We start from the raw sequence: 23009 nt of genomic DNA on the forward strand, positions 1-23009 counted from the left end.
TACAATTGAGATCCTGCAGACTTCTGGGAAATTGCCAGTGAACTTCCAGCTAACACTTCTAGGGTGTGGCACTGCCTTCTGCTCCTTCAGGATCTTCTGGAGCTCTTTAGTGCCTTCTGCAAGTGTGCTCACTGCAACTGTCTTCAGCTTGTTAGATTAGCTGCCGCATACTTCTATGGTGGGGCTAGGACTAACGCATTTTTGCATGTCTATTTAAATTTAAAGCACTATCTGGTTCCCAGCCAGTGCTCAATAAAATATTTGGTAAATAAAAGTTTGTTTTAGCAAGTCCCTAAATAGCTCTTAAGGAGACATGTGCTCAGCACCTTTGGAGTGCTTTGATTTAGCCATTTCAACAAGATTAAGGCATCAAAATTCGAAAAGGTGCTATGTCGTGAGGGAGGGACTACCTGGCACAATTTCCTCTTTAGACAGATTAGGAAACAAGCAGCTCAGAGAGACTGAGACATCGATCACCATCAATGCCACCTGACACCAGTCCTCCGCACCTCTGAAACATGGTGTCACCGTCTATGAAGGGAGAGCGGCCCGCCCAGCTGCCAAGCGCTCCATGTCTGTGATAAGTGTTGCTCACATCCAGCGCAGCTCCTAACACTTCCTGCATTCGCTTTCCCCTGAAATCCTCACCCTAGTTATAATCACCTGGCTTAGGCCATAAATCTGGGAGTCATTGTTGATTCGTGTTGCGAGCATAGGCTGTACCCACAACAATGTCCAGCTGTTTCTATGTGTAAGACTTGATCTCAATTTGAACGCATCCAGCCAGCTTAGTCTGAGCTTGATCTGTTGCAGGCACCTCCTCGCTGTCCCAGCCCCCCACCCCACCCCACTTCAGTCTTGTTTCTATGGGATCTCCTCAGCAGGCAAAGCCATCGGCTCATTAAGAAAGTCTGATCAGATTGGGCCTGCTTCATCTCCTCCTCTTAACTCTCCACCGTCCCTGCATCCCTGGCCAATGTTCCAAAGTGTCACACAGAATAACATTCCAAACACATAGCATGGATTACAAAATTGCTGAAGACTTTCAGAGGGACCAGTATCGGGGATACGGTGCCAGAGTGCGCCAGTCAGAGTGGGATCATCAACTCGTCCCAGCACATAGTCCCTCTTACTCTCAAAAGAAAATATTTTTATCTTTGCCAAAACATCAAGACGCCAGGCCTCCAGAGAAATAATCGAGAGGCCAAGAATGACTAGCTATTGACCAAATACAGCGAGGTGGACCTGTCATATCATTGTTATGGATAAACATTATGACTTTGAACAATGAGCTCAGGCCTATAGATGCCATCCTGTGTGCATTTGACTCCTGGGGGCTGGAGACTGACTGTATCTACCTATCTTTACAGTCCTGGGATCGGGCACACTCTGGGACACTCAGATTTGTCACATGAGATGATAAACGAGCATACAGGTGCTGCAGTGGGACCACGTTATCCTAGCTTCACCTCCTCTTCCCCACACTGAGAGCTAGTGGGGGTAAGTGTCCTCACAGAGGAGGACACTTGTTTCCAGGGCTTAGAACCAGGGCTTCCCGACAGTTTTGGCATTTAGTCTTTAACCCCCTCCCTCTGACACACTAAACAGTGTAATTACCACCTCACGTCTTGTGCCCAAAGCCTTAGACAACATTCTCGGCAGTGTCACTTCTGAAGATGATACATTTTTTTTTTTTTTTTTTAGCTCAGGTGTACTCCGCAGAATTAAGTCACCAAAAGATTTTCCTTTAATCGTCAAGAATGTTTCTAAACCTTCTTATTTGTCTGGTTGCCCATGTCCCACGTCCTGTCTACATACTACTTTTCCTCAAAATGGCTCATGTCATAGTGCTTTTTATGAGCTAAATTTCCTTTCAATCTGCTACTTGAGTAAATTGGTGCTGTCCTAACCGTGAGCATTATCCAGTTTGGGAAGAGATATTTGACTGCCCAACACCTGTTTGCCCTGATCTCCTCATCAAAGCTTTTAACGAGAACTACCACAGCCGATTCTTTCTCCATGAATAGAAAATATTTCCAGGACAGTCCACTTCCAGCATTCCATTTTTCTGTCAGAAAAGTAATTGTGACTATCCAATAAACTAGTTTGAAAATAAAATTTAAATGAGCCAAATTTAAATTTATAAGAGTCTCATTTAGGAGGCAATTAGTTTTATGCTTATTATAAAAGGAAAAAAACCTCCAGTCTTCCTGGGGGATTAAAGAGGCTGATAAGGACCCGCTGTGCCTCTTGGGGATAAGATAAAACAGTACCCTGAACACTGACCTCCTTTTCACTGCATAATATTATATATAATACATTCTATTTGGGAAAGTATTAATATTAGTGAAATTAATTAACTTTTCCTGAATACTCCTAGGAATTTTAGCAATGTTTAGGACTGAAACATAGCTATTGCTTCCAGATTTCCTGAGTTTTTCTCTTATATTAGATCTTATTTCCTTATGGCTTCTGGCATCTTGTTTCTTTCCAAAATAAAGAAAACATAAAGCTGGATCCAAGGCATGCAATCCAAGCTATCCTAGGGGCTAAGACTTCAAATTCAAGGCCAGCCTGGACAATTTGTCTCATAATGAAAAGACGACTGGAGATGTAGCTCAGTCACAGACTGTTTGCCTAGCATTCACAAGGCCCTATGTTCAAGACCCAGTGTCACAGAAGGAAAAAGAGGAAGAGACCATTAAAAAGCTATAGCTTGGCCACATCTTAAAAGGTTTTCTGAAGTTTGATACAATTAGTATTAGCACTTACAATTAGTAAGTGCTGCACTGAACTCGACTTGGAAGAGGCAAGTCTGGTCTCAAAATGGAGGGTCATGATCCAAAGGAACCAGAACAACATAGGAAGCTGTTTACTGGTGGTCTGAGCTTTGAAACCACAGATGATAGCTTAAGAGAATATTTTGCGAAATGGGGGGCACTTACAGACTGTGTGGTAATGAGAGATCCCAACAAAAAGTTCCAGTGACTTTAGTTTTGTGACCTACTCTTGTGTTGAAGAGGTGGTTATTGCAGTGCGTGCCCGGCCACACAAGGTGGATGGGTGTGTGGTGGAACCAAAGAGAGTTGTTTCTAGAGAGGATTCTGTAAAGCCTGGTGCCCATTTAACAGTGAAGAAAATTTTTGTTGGTGGTATGAGAGAAGATACAGAGGAATATAATCTGAGAGACTATTTTGAAAAGTATGATAAGATTGAAACCATAGAAGTTATGGAAGACAGGCAGAGTGGGAAAAAGAGGGTTTGCTTTTATAACTTTTGATGATCGTGACACAGTTGATAAAAATTGTTCAGAAGTACCACACTATTAATGGGCATAACTGTGAAGTGGAAAAGGGCCCTTTCTAAACAAGAGATGCAGTCTGCTGGATCACAGAGAAGTTATGGAGGTGGAGCTGGCAACTTTATGGGTCGTGGTGGAAACTTTGGTGGAAGAGGAGGTGACAGTGGTGGCAGCAGAGGTAGGTATGGAGGTGGTGATGGTGGATGTAATGGATTTGGAGGTGACCCTGGCAACTATGGTATTGGCCCTGGTTACAGTAGTAGAGGAGGCTATGGTGGTGCTGGACCAGGACATGGAAACCAAGGTAGTAGAAATGATGGAGGAGGAGGAGGAAGATATGATGGTTACAATGAAGGAGGAAATTTTGGAGGAGGTAACTATGGTGTGGTGGGAAGAACAATGACTTTGGAAATTATAGTGGACAACAGCAATCAAATTATGGAGCCATGAAGGGGGCAGTGTCGGTGGAGGAAGCTCAGGCAGTCCCGATGGTGGTGGCTATGGATCTGGTGGTGGAAGTGATGGATGTGGTAGCAGAAGGTTTAAAAAAATAAATCAGCAGAAAAGGCTACAGTTCTTAGCAGCAAAAAGAGAGAGGAGTTGTCAGGAAAGCAGCGGGTTACTTTGAGACAGTCGTCCCAAATGCATTAGAGGAACTGTGAAAATCTGCCACAGGAGAACGATGATCCATAGTCAGAAAAGTTATGGCAGCTTATACAGGAAACCTTCTTGTTCAGGACCGTCACAGTTTGCAAAAAGTGCAGCTATTGATTAATGCAATGTAGTGCCAATTAGATGTACATTCCCGTGGTCTTTTATCTGGTGTAGCTTTGTCTTTTTCTTTTTCTTTTCATTACATCAGGAATATTGCCCTGTAAATTGTGGCAGTATTACCAGGAATTAAAAAATTAGGGAATTTTTTAACTTTAACGAAACATAGCCTTTATTTGATCTCCTTTTACATGATTAAAACATACATTTATTAAATGGAGTTAAGGTGGTCTTTTTTTCCTGACTCATACAAACAAGAAAAAAGGACCCTGAAGAGAAGCTGCTTTTTATTTTAAACTTGGCTTCCAGCTATTGCCACAAGTGTCACCATGGAAGGTCGACACTGGGCTGGCAGCGTTTCCACTGAGAGTCATCTTGAGAGAGGCCTGAGATTTTCTTTGCTGAAGCAAAGAATTGATGTAATTTAATGGCTCCAGGGAATCAACTAATACATCATTGCATTCAATGTACTTTTCCTATTCTTAGTTAAGATTTTTTTTCTCAAAATTTGTACATATTTGGGGGATATTGTGTGCATGCGAACATGAGATAACATTCAAGTCAAGATAAGCAACTCTATCTCTCAAATACTTATGATTTCTTTTCTTAGAAGTATTCAAATTCTCGTCTGTTTTGGAATATGCAGTGCATTGTTGTTGATCATCGCTCTGCTCCCAGCAGAGCTCACTCCCTCTATGTATTTAACTTGGCACCTGTTGGCCAACGTTCCTCATCTCCCATGCCTCAGTTCTTCCCACATCTAGCATCTGGAAACCTCCCTCTGTCCTTCCTGTAGATCTATTTTTATTTTGTGTGTCTGAGTGTTTTGTCTGCATGTGTGTGGGGGTGCCATGTGCCTGTAGTGTCCAGGCACAACAGATGATGTCATCACATCCTCCTGGAAGTGCAGACAACTGTGAGCTGCCATGCGGGTGTCAGGAGCCAGGCTTAGAGAGGACCCTCTGCTCCTCACGACTGAGCGTCCCTCCCGCCCAACTAACAGTGCTAAAGTCTGCATGCCATTTGGTATGTGTTTTCTTGTAGCTTTTATTTTACCTAAAATAATGCTTTTCTTTCCATTCATGTTGTCATAAATGATGAGATACACCCTTTTAACGGCTGAATGCAATATTCACGAACATATAAAATATATTTATGTATAAATAGCATGTTTTCTTCATTTATTTGAGGAAATGTGTATGTGAGATGATGTGTATATGAAGAAGTGGTGGTGATGATAATGATTTGACTTGATAATAATGATTTGCTATTGAGTTGAGTTTTTTCAGTGTTCTTGATATCAGTCAATCTGATGTATAGTTGGCAAATATTTCCCTTTTACTATGTATGTTTACATTGAAGAATTTAATCCAGTCATATTTGAAATAATTATTGATGGGCAAGGTCTTACTGCTATGATGCTGTTACTGGTTTTCTGTATTTTTAGTTCCTCATTTCTTCCTCTGTCTTTCAGTGTTTGTGGTTGTGAGTTTTTCTACTAATGTTTTGCTTGATTCTTTTTTTTGTTGTTGTTGTTATAGTAAAACTGTAAGTTTTTCTCTTTGTACTTAGTATTAAGTTTCCAAAAACCTTTGTTTATTACAACTTATTTTGAAAACACAGCAACTTAATTTTGATCATAAACATTGAAAAAGGAAACCTCAACACGTCTTTTCTACATTTTAATTTCTAATGTTTCACTGTTTCTATATTGCCTATTTCTTAAAATATGAGTGTAGTAATTTTTATTTTTTATCTTTAATCTTCATACTAAAGATGTTTGGGGTACCATAGGTAAAGTATTAGAAAACCCTGCATCTTTCTGAAAGCTTACTGTTACCTTCCACAGGGTTCCTCTTACTCATCAATGTCTTGTTCTCTCACACTGAAGAATTCCCCTTAGGACTGTTTCTAGGGCGAGTCTAAGTGGAGAGAAATTCCCTCTGCTTCTGTTTGGAAATAATCCATTCTGGTTACTCTCCCTTCCTCCTATCCCATCTTCCCATTACTGTCAATCTCCCCCCTGGCCTACAAGTCTATTTCTTACATTCATGTCTTTTGTTTTGTGATACCCTGAGTTTAACCAAGGCAGGCATGTGATTATTGGGCATACAACTAAATATAATAGCTGACCCTCCCCCCCCCAGAGGCCACTGGTAGTTCAACATTGAGGGGTGGGGTCCCTCCCTTATCCATGTTTAACTGATGTCAAGCCCAGAGTTACACAAGTCCAGTGGAGACAGCCTTACTGCTGTGCAATCATGGTGGCACTGACTGTGGCATGCCCAGAGCTAGCATTTCACAGCCTTTCTGGCTCTTACGTCCTTCCTGACCCCTCTTTCTACAATAATCCCTAAGCATTAGACAGGTGGTATAAATGTCCTGTTTAGGACTGGTCACTGAGCTGTCATTTTTGTCAGTATGGTCTCTTCTATTCATGTTATTAACTGTTTGGTACATTTGTTTTAATCTCTTTTCAAATTTATGAGTACGTGTTTGTGTCTGTGTGAATAGATGCCACTTGTGTGGGGGAGAGGGGTCATGGTCAGAAGAAAGCTAGAGCTACAGGCTACTGAATGCTACCCAGCTCTGCTAGGAACTGAACTAGGGTCCCCTGGTGGGGGAAGAAGCCTTATTAGCTGCTGAGTCATCCCTCCAGCCCCTTGTTACCATTCATAAGTGTTTAACTCTAGGATGCTGAAGCCCTTGTTGAAACCCTAAACCTGAGTATCTGTTCTTTTAATGATATTCTTAAGATCCTATGAGCTTTCTTCATTCCTCCTCATCTTCTCCCCTCTGAATATCTTCAAATATCTTGTCTTTTCAAGTTCCTTGGATCTTCTGTTAAATGGATTTTGCCATGGATGCTGTCAATTCCATTTTCTTTTCATTTGTTCCAGATCCAGAATTTGTCTCAGTTTTTTAAAAAGCATTTTGCTTTCTGTAGTAAGGTTTCCTGATGATTGCTGACTTGTTTCTCTTGAGATTTGTGTGTGTGTGGTTGTTATTGTTGTTTGTTTTGCTTTTGTTTTTCAAGACAGGGTTTCTTTGTGTAGCCCGCTGTCCTGGAACTCACTCTGTAGATCAGATTGGCCTCAAACTCAGAGATTTACCTTCCTCTACATCTCAAATGCAGGGACTAAAGGGGTGTGCCACCACCACCCAGCTTCTCTTGTGTTTTTAAAGACCGTGTTTCAGTAGGTTATCTCTAAGGCATTTTCCACCCCTGCCTACTTGTGCTATACACACACACACATATATATATAGAGAGAGAGAGATTACATCATTTCCCCTTTCCCCTTCTTCCCTTCCTAGCCTCCCATATATCCCTCCTTCCTATCTTTCAGATTCATGGCTTCTATTTTTCATTATTTGTTGTTGCACGCATACATACACACGTATGTATATGCATATGCCTATGTACTTACATTCATAAATACAGCCTATAAAATGTTACTTGTATGTATATTTTCAGGGCGGACCATTGGTATTGGATAACCAATTGGTGTGTTTTTCCCTGAAGAAGACTATTTCTCCCATTTGCAGCTGACCATTATAGAAAACAGGATCTCATTATTTAACTAAGCCTGGCCTTTAAGTTATAATCCTGCTGCCTCGATGTCCCTAATGCTGGAATTACAGGCATGTGTCACCATGTCTGGCTTCTCTGTATTTCCTTGAAGTTCATTAAGTTTCCCTAAAATAGTTGTTTTGAATTCTTGTCCAAGAGGCCACACATATCTACCACCTCAGTGACCATTTATTCCAGTTTTCATTATTGCCCTTAAATAGTGCCTGGCCTTCCAGGAATTCTAAGCAAATTGTCTTTTCTGGAGCCTGTAGTCATTGACACTGTTCCAACACTAGAGAATGCTAATCCCAGTAAATCCAAAACCAGTGCTGCTGTCCTGTTAGCAAAAGACAGGATCCCTATCTTAGGTTTGTTGCAATTGGAATGCTGTACGTGATGGATTAGGGGACTGCCTAGAGAAGGTAATCCAACCTCCAACTGAAACAAGGACTAAACACCTCATCTGCAATCACTAGCCTGTGCCCAGGAACAAGTGGATTCTTCCCAGCTCTGAGCCTCACCACAAGGGCTGCTGCCCAAAGGGCCAAGTCTGGGGCCCATCTGGGGCCCATCTGGGGCCCTCAGCTTCCTGAGACTAGTGTGACTTTGCTTCTGAGGCCTATCGGGTGCTGTGGTCTACCTTTGGCCTGACACTGCTGCAGCCAGGCACAAGTGGTAACTAGAACCACCTGTGACATTCAGGCTTCTGCTGGGTGTCGTTTTTGGGCCCTGGCTGCAGGGAAGGACCTGAGTTTCAAGTAAAAGTTCTATACCTCTTTCTACCATGAGCAACTTGCAAATGAAATGTCTTTGAACTTGCTGCCTGAGAGTGAGGGTGACTAGTGGAGGCAATCCCCTGGCTAACTACACTGTTGCCAACTTGTGTCACGCCTGAAGCTACAGCCTTTAGGATGGGTGTAGTTCTGACCATAGGTAGCAACGGTGGAGGTGGGAGCCCAGGTCCACCTCTCCAAGGTCAGAGATTCTCTCCCAGCTCTGGGTGGATCCAGAGACTCTCTGTGAACACTAGATCACCTAAGACCATCAAAAAACACAGATATTTAGATTGCATTTATAACAGTAGCAAAATCACAGTTAAAAGTAGCAACAAAAGTAATTTTATGTTTGGGGGTCACCAAAACATAAGGAACTGTATTAAAGAGTAGAAGTATTTGGAAGGTTGAGAATCACTGCTCTGGGCTGTTTGATTCTTGGATTTGGTGGATTCCCTCCAGCTTTCTCAAACATCTCTTTTACTTACTTTAATAAAACCCAGGTACTATCATTTCTCATCTGGTTTCTTAACTCTTGTGAATAACTCAGACTGATGCTAAATTATTAGTGCTACAGTCTTGCTATGTCCTATTCAGAGAACTTTTGTAACTAATTCAGTGTTTGTGTTTAAGTAAATTCTTGAAAGAAATCGAACTCAAGCCCTTTCAAACAGTGTTCCGGTTGGGACTTGTTGGGCCTCTTGCTATGTTTTGGTTTGTTTTCTGCTTCTCTACTAGGACTCAAAGGCTCCCTCCAGCGGCTGCAACTGGAATACGTGGACGTGGTCTTTGCAAATCGTCCAGACAGCAACACCCCCATGGAAGGTGAGTAAAGGGATTCAGTAAGAGGCTACAGCTGCTGCTCATAGCCTGGAGACTCCTTCTACTCACAGTAAGTAATGAAGCATATTCAGACTGAGAAGCATGGACTAAAAAGGCGAAACCTTTCCGACGTCCTTTAGCCTCTGTATTTAGCCCAAAAGCCAATAGAGGACTACTCTTTTCTTCCACCTCTTCCTCCTCCTCCTCTTCCTCTTCCTTCTTCTAACGTTCTTGGTTTACCTTTATTCTCAGTGGCTTTTCTCGGTTGCAGGGTGCTCGTTTTTTTTTTGTTTTTTTTTTTCCAGATTCATTTCACTTCCATGATCTCATCAAGGAAAACAATTATATTAGTTAGAGGGGTTCCCAACACAACCATCGTTTCTGAGGGACTCCTACGAGGAGCTTCCTTTTCTGTGACGATGCCAGGTCCAGTTAGGTTCCAATCCTGCGTAATAAATGCTGAGTGGTGCAGAGAGCACGGACGGGGCAGGAGCCGCCCAACCAAGGCTCTTCTTTATAGTTTGGTTGTTGATCCTGGGCAAGCTGTGCCCTGTCTCCCTCTGTCAGAAGACCACAGTTTGTCCCCCATGAAAACTTTCAGAATATTCCTAAAGCCACATTTTCTTCATTTATGTGCCTTTGCCAATACTGCGTGGGATGTCTGAGAAATAAGATGGGTTTGGACAACAAGATGGAAAAGACTACTTCAGTTGCGATTTATAAGCATGTGGATCATAATACTCCAAGGTAATAAGAATAAAAACATTTCAAGATGAAAAGGGAATATTTGGGGTTATTTTTTAGGTTTTGCAACATCTGAACTATCAATTCTGTTAACAATCCAAATAGTGGAATCCACATAAAATTACACTAAAAGTAAGTTTGTCTTTATTAGTCTTTGGTAATTCAAAAAGCTGTTCAGAATTTTTCAAGAAATTGAGTCATGTGAAGAGTTATTCTTGCTGTTGGGTTATAGAAATGAAGGAAAATATAGGTGATCAAAGTTCACAGTGATTTTTCTAAATTGCATTTCTGGCCACACACAAAATATATAATGGAGACTATTTGTATTGTCATTTATCTTTCCCAACTACAGAGAAACTATACGTGCATACATACGTGTATATACACAGTATTATCTGTGTTCATGTCATATATATGTGTATGTATGTATATTTGTCAAAGCAGATTGTTTGATTAAGCAAATCATCCTGCATCCCATTTTGCCTTTAATTTTTAGGGATATATTAGAGAAGGAAAAGCTATATTCTAAGGCTCTCTCGAATGAAAAACATACAGAACCTAGGTGAAATAAAGACGTTCTCCAGCTACGTGATGCAGCTTAAGTGCCTCTTGTATAAATACCAACGGTGTGTTGAAATTTACTTAATTTCCAAGTATTTCTGAAAAGAATAGATTGCTGCTGCCTTGATAGGGTTTGTAATGAAAGCATTACTTAACCTCTATGAAATCAGAGAAAGTTGCATTTTTCCCTAAGATTCTCACATGAAATTCCACAAAATGGGGTGGGAAGCTGTTTCACGAGTGGTTGCACTAAGAATGTTAAACACGGGGTATTTCCCACTTCCTGAGTAAGCCAGGACGCGCAGATCTCTGTAGCTGGCTTAGCAGCAATCACCACCTTATCCTTGAGTGCAGCCTGCCCTCTCCCCATCTCCAACCAGACACCCGCCCCCCAGCAGGCCTACCAACCTCCTAAACTGACTCTCTGCCGAGGGCTTAGCAGACATGCTCTTCAGGCTGTTCTCATGAGGACTTGTCCCAATGGCTTCCATGTAGCTTGCTCTAGCTTTCTGTAAACGTGAGTCTACATTTATATTCTATAATTATTTGTGATGTATAATTACTTATCTGTAGTTCAAACAGAAACACCAGAGTTGAATTCTGGTCCTGGAAGCACAGATTGTGCAGTCGGTCTTTTCTGCTTTACTCTAACAGAAGCAAGAGCTGACCTGGGAAATGGGGGTAGGGGGAAGTAGAAAGACAAGACTGCCAGGTGAATTGGGAACATCAGCTCCTCAAAGTGTGGGGATGTGGGGGGGGTACACCTGAGTCATTTCTAGATTCTATATTAATATTCTTGCTGGCAACGATTGTAAACCCTGTGTGTGTACGTAAGTAAAAGTTGCACATCCACAATGAGGTCGACCTTGGGAGATGATGCGTGTTTCTAAAAACAATGCCCACAAGACAGGCTGTATATTACCAAAACCACCTCTGAAACCTTTTGGTAACTATCTGTTGGTCAGTGTAACTCTAGAGCCCTTATTCAGCACCTCCAGATAAAATGGCCAAAACATCTTCAGATATTCACCCAGCCAATTTCTTTAAATAACAGCAGGGGGAAGACATCCTTGATATCATTCACGTGCCTGTATCATCTCATTACATCACAACTTAGGTGAATACAGTTTTATTTGCTATTAGTTATATAACAGTAACTACCAAGCAGATATTATTAGCTGCAGATGTATCGAAACTCTACGGCCTCAGCATTTGTAGGTCTTCATTCATTTCAAACATCACTTTCCAGACCTATGGAGTCGGTGCACTTTACAGAGGCCGAAGCATTTCTCTAGTGGGGCAGCCCAGGCACGGCATCAATGGCCCTTCACTGCTGCTGACTGCTCGAGGGAGTGGAATAAAACAACCCACATGGAACACTGGATAGTGTCTAGCCATGTGAGTGTCAAGATCATGTGTGTTGCCCGCTTTGGGCATCTCTAAGTCACATTTTAAATAACTTCCACTTAAAGCTGTTTAAGTGGAAGTTAAGATCACATTCCCGTTTATGTGATCTGTAGCATGAATCAGTGTTAATTGGGGGCGTAACTAAAATAAACCAAGATGAGTTTCAGCCAATTTCTGCATATCAAGTTGCAACCAATCGAGCCAGAAAAAGATCAGTTGTTCTTCGCCATGTACGGGCACTGTGTATCCCGTTAGTCACTGCTACGCATTCCTCCGTCCATTCTTGCCAGAATTCAAAAGACAAAAATCTAGTTCTACCAAGAGAAGGGTGGTAAATTCCAAATGTGCAGTCAGTGGAGAAAGCGGAAAGCGCTTCTCTCACAGTCTGCCACCTGATGGAACACAGTCAGATGCTTTTTAGAGAAGGGAAGATGTGACAGCAGAGAGGAGCCTGTGCTTTTCCTTCCGTCCTTGTCGTTATTTTTCATGGTTCACCTAGTCGGAAGGCATTTTTCTTCCACAGCAGCTGCCATGCCATCTGTCCCTGCTATACTATCTGGCAATGGCGGTGTATTTTCCAATTGTAGGATGAAAATCGGGCCCCCCTCCCATGTCTCCTCTTTTATGGCAATACATCGCTGTGGAAGCACTGAGTGCTCCTTGTCTCTGTGAAACTCACGCTGGCAATTCTCTCACTTTCATAAGTCAGTGTGTGCTTCAAACGCTTCCCCTGCACTCACTATAGGAGAAGGTTCAAGGCAACTGAGGTTGCACTGCACATGGACTGACAGAGGCATTGTTGTCCCATGCCAGGATGGTTTGAGGTTGTTTTTCTGCTACTGTCAACTGCAGGGTAATTCTCCAGGGAGAAATCCACTGAGCACCACTATAGCTGTGAAGTGGGGATAGATGTAAGGTGTGGACCACTCATGAATTATAGCAAAAAGAAGAGGTACTTTAACATATAGACTTTTAAATCTATTGACACAATATGATAATTTTTTTCAAGTTGAATTACATTTTAATTAAAAGAAAAAGAATTAACTTAAGAACATGACTGGAATCAAGTCCTTTCATTTGGTACTCATTGCCAAAGCTAATTTGGTAGAATTTCTGAATCACTGTCTATTATGTCTAACTAATTACTGTTCACACTATTCATTTTCTCCTTCTTGCAGGATAGTACAGACAAAAAATAACCAAGATGTCTTTATTTCAAATAAGAGGCATAAGACCAAAGTTAGTTCACTAATTCCTACACTTTCATCAAACAGCAGGTTCTGTAAATATTTTTCATAAGCCATGTTTTTGACTGTCGCTACCATGCAAACAGGAATCTGTGGATATTTGGGGATCTAAGCTCTCTGTGACAGCTCAGAAAACAAGCGACCACAGAAAACAGCCCAGATTGTCAATATTTTATCATTTCCAAAGTACTGATCCCAGATATTTTATCTTCCAAAGTGAAGTCTTTAGAACAAAAGTTTAATCACCTGAAATTTACTTATAGCATTTGGCTTTAATTGGTCATCATGTCTGGCTTTAACTTTCATTATCCTCCCTGAAGGGTGCCCCAGCTCATCTCCAAAATCATGAAAGCACGAAGAAATCCTCCGCAAGCCATATTACGATGTTGTCCCCGAAAGACATAATGCAAGACACTTATGCAATTTAAATTACTTATTAGCCACATTAAAAAAAAAATTAGATGGGTTTCGATACAATATTATTTTAACCACACACAAAAAAATACTATTTCAACATGTAATCATTTTTTAAATGTAAATTTCACTCTTTTCATACTAAGTCTTTGAAATCCACAGTATACACCATAATTTGGACCTGCACATTTTAAATGCTCAAGAGCTGCATGTCAGGGAAAACTACTCTGTATGATCAGAGTTAAAGCTCTTCCTGGTCTAATAGCAGCCTGGGGTGTTAGACGTTTTTGTAATGCCTGAATGATGAGGCTCAGCTGAAACAACTCATCACTTCAGAGAGATTTCAGCCTATCATCAAAGGGAAGACATCACAGGATGCATGTAGCAAAATCTCATTCCTACATCCCAGAAACTAGCGACAGGTGGGAATCGGGAGCCAGGCTGCAAGCTCCCAGACATGCCCCTGGCGACTTCTGACAGACAGGCTTGCTTTTCTACAGGTCCCACACCCTCCCCAAATATTGCCACCAGTTGGCCCCAAGTGTTCAAAACATGAGCCTGTGGGAAATAGTCCAGGTTCTATCTTAACTCCACAGAGGCTCACATCTTACAATGCAAAAGCACCTAGCCCAGCTTCAAGGATCCCCCAAGTCTTAACAGCCCCATATTTTTTAAAAGTCAAAAATTCTAAGGATCTACTGAGACTGAAGGTATCTTTTAGATAAGAAGCTGTGAGTCCCTGTGGGGGGGGGGGGACCAATTACATGTGTCCAATGTGCAATGGCACAGAGCAAATATCCCCACCACAAAAGGTCTGTAGGACAGGAGAAAAGCAAGGAAAAAAACTGGATAAGAGCAAGATCAAAATCCAGGAGGAAAACATCAAATCCCATAGCCCATGTCTAGCATTGGGGGGAAATGGCGTCATCTGAACTCCAGTGCACTGGTTCCTGTTTTAAAATCTCCTCCACCAGATAAATTAAGTCAGTTACCTTTGAAGTCAGCCTTACAGCACAGCGGTAACTGAAGCCCAAAAAGAGAAACAGCAATGGGGAGAGATGGAGTTCACTCCAAGGTGTTTCACTCCGTGGTCTGTGAAGGGTCTCCTCGCTGGAGCAGTATTTCTGCGAGGAAGAGAGGGCAGAACAGACAGCTTCGAATGCAGGCTTTGCCAGCAGTCACACTGCACTCAAGCAGGTCACTGTCCCTGCTCTAGCTCAGCTCCTCACTTGAAAATAGGGGTAAAATGCAGAGCACCATGGGAATGCATTAACAGTGTGGGTTTACCACCTCCCTCAGAGTGAAGACAAAGCATAGGCCGCATTTCAGAGTACACCATAAAATGCACACACATATAACTCACCCTTCCACATCTTTCTTCTCAGAGGTATCTGGGAGATGCCCAAGGCCTAGAAAACCCAATGATGGCCAAGCTACAGTGCTAAACAGGGTCTTTAGGGTCATGAAAGGATCAAGCCAGAGGTAGAAATACAATTTTCTTAGAAGCTATTTGTTTTCTCCTTTGAATGTTGTTCTGCATTAATTTAATCATAGATTTTTTCCGGGCTTCAGTCTAAAAGATGCCTTGCAGCTATTTTCAAAAATATCTATAAAAAGAAAAACAACCAAAGAAAACATATATCAACTCATTCTTAGTTGATACTTGCTGAATACCTACTATGTGCCAAGCACTTTTCTTAGCACCTAGGAGAATTAAAAGTTAATAAATCTGACAAAAAATACTGCCCTCATAGGAGTTACATTCTTGCTGTGAAAACAGACAATAAGTAAGAAAAGCTAGGGGGTGGGGAGATGGCTGTGTGGGTAAAAGCAGTTGCTACAGAAGCACAATGTCCCTGAATTCAAATTCCCAGCATCCACACAAAAGCCTGCAATGGCCACACATGCCTGTAACTCCAGAGTCCTGAGGAGTGGAGACAGGAGGTTCCCAGGAGCCGGCCACCCCGATCAAACTGAGGAGGGCCACGTTCACGGAGAGAAGAGACCCTATCTCAAGGAGACAACCCAGAGAGAGTGATAAAACAAGACACCAGAGGGCCTCCTCTGGCCTCCGCATATACACTCACACATGTGCATGGTGCCTCTCAGACACCACATGTGTGTAATTCAATCATAAATGAATAAAATGCACGAGTCAAATAGTTTATCAGATCAGTTAAAACACAGCACAAGAAGAAACGGAGAACTGATATGGGGTGGCTAAAACAATTAGGACTGAAACCTAGAAAAACCCAGATGCCTAAGTCTTGGGATACACAGAGCTCCTGGGATCTGTTCGCGCTCTGCCACCTTGGTCTTCCCTGGAGCGATGTGGTTATAGTGATCCGACCTCAGATATGAACAACAGCACTCAGCAGGAAGTACCTGGTTCAGTAATATGCTTGGAGTTTGAAGGAGCACTTGCTGCTCTCAAGGAAGACTCAGCTTCGATCCCCAGCATTCACCTGGTAGCTTACAGCCATCAGTCACTGCAGTTCCCGGGGACCTGGTGTGCTCTTCCGGTCTCTGCGAGTACCAGGTATACATGTTGTGCACGTGCAGAAGTGCAAGTCTGCCTGCATCTAACAAGCTACTCACTTCCCTCCCCGCTGCCATCCATTTCCTTCTTTGTTCCTCTCGCTTCCTGAAGAGAATCGAATGGTCTTAGGTAGAGCGGCACAATCAGGTACAGAGCGTGCACACTGATGGCTGTGACGCCGCTTCCCGAGGAGTCTCCAAGAGCTGGTGAAAATGTCCCAGAGGAAAGAGAGGCCCGAGAGGTTCTGTGCACAGACCGCTAAGGTTGTACCTGTCAGAAACAGAGCCCTGGCTGACAGTGTTAACCACAGACTGAGAAAGGAACTTCAGAACAATTACCGGGTACTGAAGGCTGAGGTTGCCAAAGCTGCAGCATATCTGTGAAAGCTGACTGTGAAAAAAACTACTTCCTAAAATCAGTTTTTACTCATGCAGTGCTCTGGTCAGAAGGTGAATTCCTAATGTCACTGTCTAAAATCTTGGTAGGAATGGACGATCTTGGGAAAGGACATGAGTATATACTATGTGACTTAGCTACTTCCTATGGGCACCTTCCTATGTTTTCTCTCCCATTTCTACCTTTTTCTCTCCATCTTTATTCAATTGAGAGAACAGTTATTCAGCCCCTACTAGTGGATTCAGTAAAAGAAGCAAGGTGGGTCATATGTCTTCTCTAGGTTTGCTTAAACTGTTGTTTTTTTTATTATTATTATTATTATTACAAAAATGGGGAGAAGAGGAATAAGGAAGAAAGGGGAGAAAGAGAGAGAGTGAGAGACTATGAGAGAATGTTTTGCTCACCCCAGCTGGCAGGTGAGGACAGAACTGCTTAGTATTCTATTGGTGACTCATGTGCTCTTCCTCCCAGGAGCTGTCAGTTCTCAGAAAGACATTTAGGGACGTGACAGGATTCAAGTCAATATTCCAGGACATGTTGACTCCCTCTCAGGGGAATCCATGTTCCTCGTTGCACCACAGCAGATCTACAGGGCAAGCACAGGCACCGGAGACCCACATGCCCACACTGGCGCTCTAGCCCACACGGGTGGGGCTGCAGAACTCAGCAGCTCCTTGCTTAGCAGCATCGATCGCCTCTGAGGGTTTCACAGCATGCATCTTTAATGGGGTGAGCCCGGCCACCTGTACGGTTGCTTCTCTATAATTCTCACACAGTGAGATGAGAAGTACCTCACAGTCTCCTTCTTACTCTCTCTACGAAAAAGAGTCAGGGGTGAGCGGTTTTGTTAAAGTCCCAGCTGTGCAGAGGTGTGCTGAGGAAATACAAGAGGACTTAAGTGCCAGTACATGGACTCAGACGAGGTGCTTAGGGCTCTTCCTTCAGTTCTCATTTATAAAATAGAAAGAATGGAAAAATCACATTCTCTCTCCAACAGTGTCGTGAGAAAAAATTGTATTCATTTAAGTGGAAATGTCTTATAAACTGTAATGTCCGGCATAAATATTTCAAGGTGCTTATTGTTGTTAAATTTTTCTACACTTTTAGGACTTTATATGCTTCAGATGAAGTCAGAGTTTCAGTGAGGTCCTAAAACACAATCAAAATATCAGAGTGAGGTCATCGCCTTGGGCTTACTGGCCACAGGCTTCACAAGGGCTTTGATGGCCTCTGCTCGCGCACTCACTGCCTTTGCGTTGTTTGCCGGCATCTTCTTCAGGCCTTTCTTGTTGTGCTTCTTGGCAAAGTGCATGCTCCTCAGGAACTTGGGGTCCACCTCTTAAGAGATTAGTATCTTTGTGACTGTGGTTTCTTGATGCCATTTCTGTGCCATTGGCAGGACTGGTTTGTGTGTGGTGTGGTTCTTGGACTTGGCCATGACTGCAGGGCAACCAGCAGCTCCCGCAGAGCCAGGGACCCGAAAAGAAAGCCTGGATTTTCACTGTAACTTTTACGGACTTTTATGGCAGAGTGACCCGGGAATGACTTTTGTCCGGAAAATCTAGAACTGAGTGTTGGGCTGCCTGTCTGCCTTGATGCCACAGCTGGCTGAGTGCTGCCCTCCAGAGAATGACAGAGCTCGGGTGATGGTGCTTTGTATGATATCATCTGAGGCCTCTTAGAGGTTATCTAGAATTGGGGCCAGGGAGGGGGAGGGACACAGAGAGCAGAGAAACAGAAAAACCCACCATCCCAGAGACTACTCTCTCCTTCTAGAATATACAGGCTCTAGGTAGGGAGAAGGAGAAGAATTCTGACATAAAGTGTCGATTGACGCCTATACAGGATGTGTTTACTACTTAAAATTACCTTCAAGATGCCTTAAAGTGGGCAGAAAAGTTGTGTGACAAGCGTGAGATTTCACTGGGGGCCGATAGGAAAAAAAAAAAAAGACCAACAGGCAACGCAAAAATAAGGCTGAATGGTTACACTACCAGTCATATTTGTTGAACATATTTTGTACACTTAATACCTAATTTTAAAAACTATCTGACTTAAATTACACATGCAAAAAAATGACCTTCCGTTAGTTTCAGAAAACATGTTTACTTCATAATAAAACACCATTATGTCCAATATAATTGGAGTGTAGAAAAGTGCTGTGTGTCTTAAGATTCAAATCTCCACAAATTACAGAATTGGGTACTTGGCCACCTTTACAAAATTTATACATTACAGGCAGGCATTCCTCATCCCTGTCATTATGTCCCATAAACCCTCCTCAGGAATCTGAAGACCTCTGAAAGTGTCACTTCTGCTTTGGGAAGTAACGGTCAATGTTCAAAGCCTGAAAAACATTACATGTCACAAAACCTATGTAATCTGAAACATACCCATGCTTTTTTTTTAATTAATTTTTTTCATTAATTACATTTTATCACTTTGTATCCCAGCTGTAGCCCCCTCCCTCATTCCCTCCCAATTCTACCCTCCCTCCCTCATCTCCTCCCTGCCCCTTTCCAAGTCCACTAATAGGGGAGGTCCTCCCCTCCTTCTATCTGACCCTAGCTTATCAGGTCTCATCAGGACTGGCTACAATGTCCTCCTCTGTGGCCTTGCAAGGCGGCTCCTCCCTCAGAGGGGATGAGGGCTCAAAAAGCCAGCCACTGAATTCATGTCAGAGACAGTCCCTGTTCCCCTTACTAGGGAACCCGCTTGGATACATGGAGTTACCATGGGCTACATCCGAGCAGGGGTTCTAGGTTATATGCATGAATGGTCCTTGGTTGGAGAATCAGTCTCAGAAAAGACCCCTGTGCCCAGATACATTTGGTTCTTGTGGAGCTCCTGTCCTCTCCAGCTCTTACTAACTCCCCTTCTTTCATATGATTCCCTGCACTATGCCCAAAGTTTGGTTATGAGTCTCAACATCTGCTTTGATACACTGCTAGTACCCATGCTTTCTAACGTATCTCTGTGCGGTTTTACTTTCAGAAAGCAGAGTTGTGAGGTTAACTGGCTTCAACTGACCTAATCCTACAAAAATAATGAAACAAGAATACTTTTAAATTTTACTTGTCAAAATTTAAATATAGGCCATAAGTTACTTATACATGAAATCCAGGTTGTAGGTTTTAAGGGGCAGCAGATGGGAGGGATTTGTGCAAAGCAGCAGGAAGGGAACGAAAGCATCACCAACACTGTTATTTACTGAGGGAAATGGTACATGTTATATCATTGGCTTTGAAACTGAAAGCATTGTTACAGAACAAACTCAATTTCCAACTGAAAATGAGTGTATTTATATATTGAGACAAAGAAAACACCATATGACAAAAATACATGTAAAACAAAAGAGAAAGAAAATGGAAATGTTAATACCAAGAAAATCTTAAGACAAGGATGAAATTCTATTTATCACTTCCATTTCCTGATTCCCTACCTGAGAAAGATGAAACTGTCAAGATCTTTTCTTAAAATACCGACAGGATACAGTTTAAACGCCACCATATGAAACTCAGGGTAGCCCAGAACATGGGAGACTATAGCACCTGTGTCCAAAGCTGGCTCTCCACTTGTTTATACTTATTGTATGCCAACTACACACCACACTATGAATAGGCTATTCAAAGCAAAAGAAAGCCACATCCCTGGGGGACAAATTTAATCTAGGAGAGGAGGTAAGAAATAAACAGTATGACATTAAAAGTTTTAATAAGTAGATAGAAGAGGGAAAATGCTATGAGAGAAAACAAGCAGGTCATGAGGACAGAAATGCTAATACAACTGCCAGTGACCACAAGAAGATGAGGTTTGTGTATGACTAAGAAGGGGTCACTTGATTAACTAGGAGTGGGATAGATTACTTCTTCCTGAGGAACAGTGTTAAGGCCCTGGGGTAAGAGCTGCCTGTGTTGTTCGAGGGCTCAGTGGGGCTGCAGCAGAATAAGGGGTGAAAGTGTAAAAGATGAGGGAGTGAGAGATGACAGAGCCATAAATATCCCTCGGGCCCTCTGAACTTTCAATCACGAAGTGATGTGAGTTGGGTTGCATTTCAAAAGGATCCCTCCGCCTAAATTGTCAATAGATTGTTGGTACCAATGTGCCAGCATGGCACATGTCTTAAGAAATGGCCACCACAATCTAGGTGAAATGCCAATCGTCAGATGAGGGTGCTAACCAATGAAGTGCAATGGTGGTTTGAGCTTGGACCATATTGAAGTAAGGTAGTGTCTTTACAGACATGACAGGAAGAGTAGAGCATAAATAACTTCAGGTTTTAGGCTTGACTCACTGGAAGAATAGAGCTGCTTTAAGCCTTAGGTGATTCTCAACCTTCCCAGTGCGGCAGCCCTTTAATACGGCTCTCCATGGAGTGGTGAACCCCAACCATAAAGTTATTTTCCTTAATACTTCATAACTGTAATTTTGCTACTGTTATGAATCTTAATGTAAATAATTTTGGAGAATAATTTACCAAAGGGGTTTATCCACATGTTGAGATCCACTACTCTAAACAGATATGAGGATTCCACATGTAGCCAGAATGATAGGGAAGGTTTGGGTTGATCATCCTGAGTTTGAGAAGTTCATTAGCTAGCCAAATAGAGATGCTAAAGAGAAAGCTGGACACTGAATCTGACTCTTGTGAGCAAGTCCTGGCATGAAAAAGATGCAGATTTGCAAGTTGTCTGCATATGAATGATATTTAAAATCTTAAGAATTGATAAAAGTACATATAGAGTAACATAAATAGAAAAGGAACTAATTAAAAAAATAACTAAGTCCTAAAGTTCTCCAACATTAGTTAGTTTGGAGGAAAAAGAGAGGAGTGCGGTAATCAAAGAAGGAGGTAAGGAAAGCACCCGAAGACAGAAAGAAATAGTAGTGCATCAAATGCTGCTTAAGGTCAGGTGAGATGGACACAGAATTGTCCGCCACAATTACCAGTGTAGAGATCTCTAACTCACATGGCAAGTGAAAGAAGGAGATCAAGAGCCACTTAATCTTTACTTACAGTTTTCTTACTTGCAAAAAGAGTAAGAAAACTTCTGCATTTAGAATACCAAAGCATATGTCTACCCATCATGCTAAAAATAAAGATCATAAAGTAAACTCAGCTCCACAATCTGGCTGGCAGATTGGTTGGTTGGATAGTTGGTTGATTAGCTGGTTGGTTGGCTGGCTGGCTGGCTGCTTGGTTGGTTGGTTGGATAGTTGGTTGATTAGCTGGTTGGTTGGCTGGCTGGCTGGTTAGTTGGTTGGTTGGATAGTTGGTTGATTAGCTGGTTGGTTGGTTGGTTGGTTGGTTGGCTGGAGTGTCCACAGAAGAGAACTTAAATGATGAGTACGACACAATGTTAAAGGTACTAAGCAGCATCAGTTTCAGAAGATGACAGAGACTAGAGACACAGGCTTTTTGCCTGAAAGTCTACAGTCGAGGTCCTGCCTTTCCCCTCCAATGAATAAAGCAGCAGGTCCACTGACTGGAAATTGTGTGTACATTATATTTAAAATTCCAGATCTGTTCTATCACTCATATCCAAATCAGCAAGAACCAGGTCATATATACCATCTTAATGTAAAAAATAGAATATTTCTTGGGGAAAAAAGTAATCATCCCAGGGAAAATTCTAATAGATAACATTATTATTAAAAAAATTTAACAAAAATTACAAACCTGCAAATTATCCATTCAGTGAATTACACTAGTTGAAAATCGCTGTTCAAACACAATTTCAAAGTCTTTTGTTCTTAAGCAAAAGAGAATATTTAGAATCACTTGGCATTCAAGACATTCTGCACCTGAGTCTGGAGAGATTGTTCAGCAACTGAGAATACTGTTGTTCTTACAGAGAACTAGGTAAGTTTATTTACCTAGAGAAATTTGAAAAATATTTTATCAGTGGAACACACAGACACACACACACACACACACACACACACACACACACACACAAAATGCAGGAGTGACCAAAGAATTAGAAAACTTTCTTAGAAGTTAAAAATATAATGGCTAAGGTGGATTTTTTTTTTTTTAGTCAATGAAGATGTTAAATATGTAAGTTGAAATGTTCTAGGAAGTGTGAAAAAATCATACAAAGGAAAAGTGAAAACATAAGCGTATTAGTGTTCTGTCTAGAAGATCCAGTATCTTTTCAAAGCAAGGCTATTTAGAAGGGAAAATAAAATAAAAGTGAGAATTAGTCACAAGCATTTGTGGATCTGAGTATCATGACTCTCCAGATCGGAAGTGCTCACTGAAGATGCAGCACAATGACCACACAGCCTCAGGAAAGGTCTTGAAAATATCAAGATAAGCACCTTGAAAACCCGGAGGTTCTGTGTGCATGACTGTGGAGGACCAGAAGGAGGACTGCCCAGACAATCCTCAACAGCCACACTGCAGGCAAGATCACCATATCTCTGAACACTAGGACGTGACAAGCAGCTTGCCTACCAC

General features: G+C 42.0%; 1 protein-coding gene and 1 pseudogene across 1 annotated transcript in view; both read left to right on the plus strand.

Moving 5' to 3' along the window:
• The first annotated feature begins 2826 nt into the window (after nucleotides 1–2826).
• LOC129668693 (heterogeneous nuclear ribonucleoprotein A3-like) lies at nucleotides 2827–3929 on the plus strand (annotated as a pseudogene).
• Nucleotides 3930–8554: 4625 nt separating this feature from the next.
• LOC129668694 (voltage-gated potassium channel subunit beta-1) overlaps nucleotides 8555–23009 on the plus strand; it is a 54397-nt gene continuing 39942 nt past the window's right edge. Inside the window, exons 1-2 of the mRNA XM_055596769.1 lie at nucleotides 8555–8618; nucleotides 9155–9241. Of these exons, the coding sequence (XP_055452744.1) occupies nucleotides 8555–8618; nucleotides 9155–9241 (151 nt within the window). The remainder of the gene's footprint in view (nucleotides 8619–9154; nucleotides 9242–23009) is intronic.

This window comes from Psammomys obesus, unplaced genomic scaffold, assembly GCF_907164565.1.
Source record: "Psammomys obesus unplaced genomic scaffold, mPsaObe1.curated_primary_1811, whole genome shotgun sequence".
Classification (NCBI taxonomy): Eukaryota; Metazoa; Chordata; class Mammalia; order Rodentia; family Muridae; genus Psammomys; species Psammomys obesus.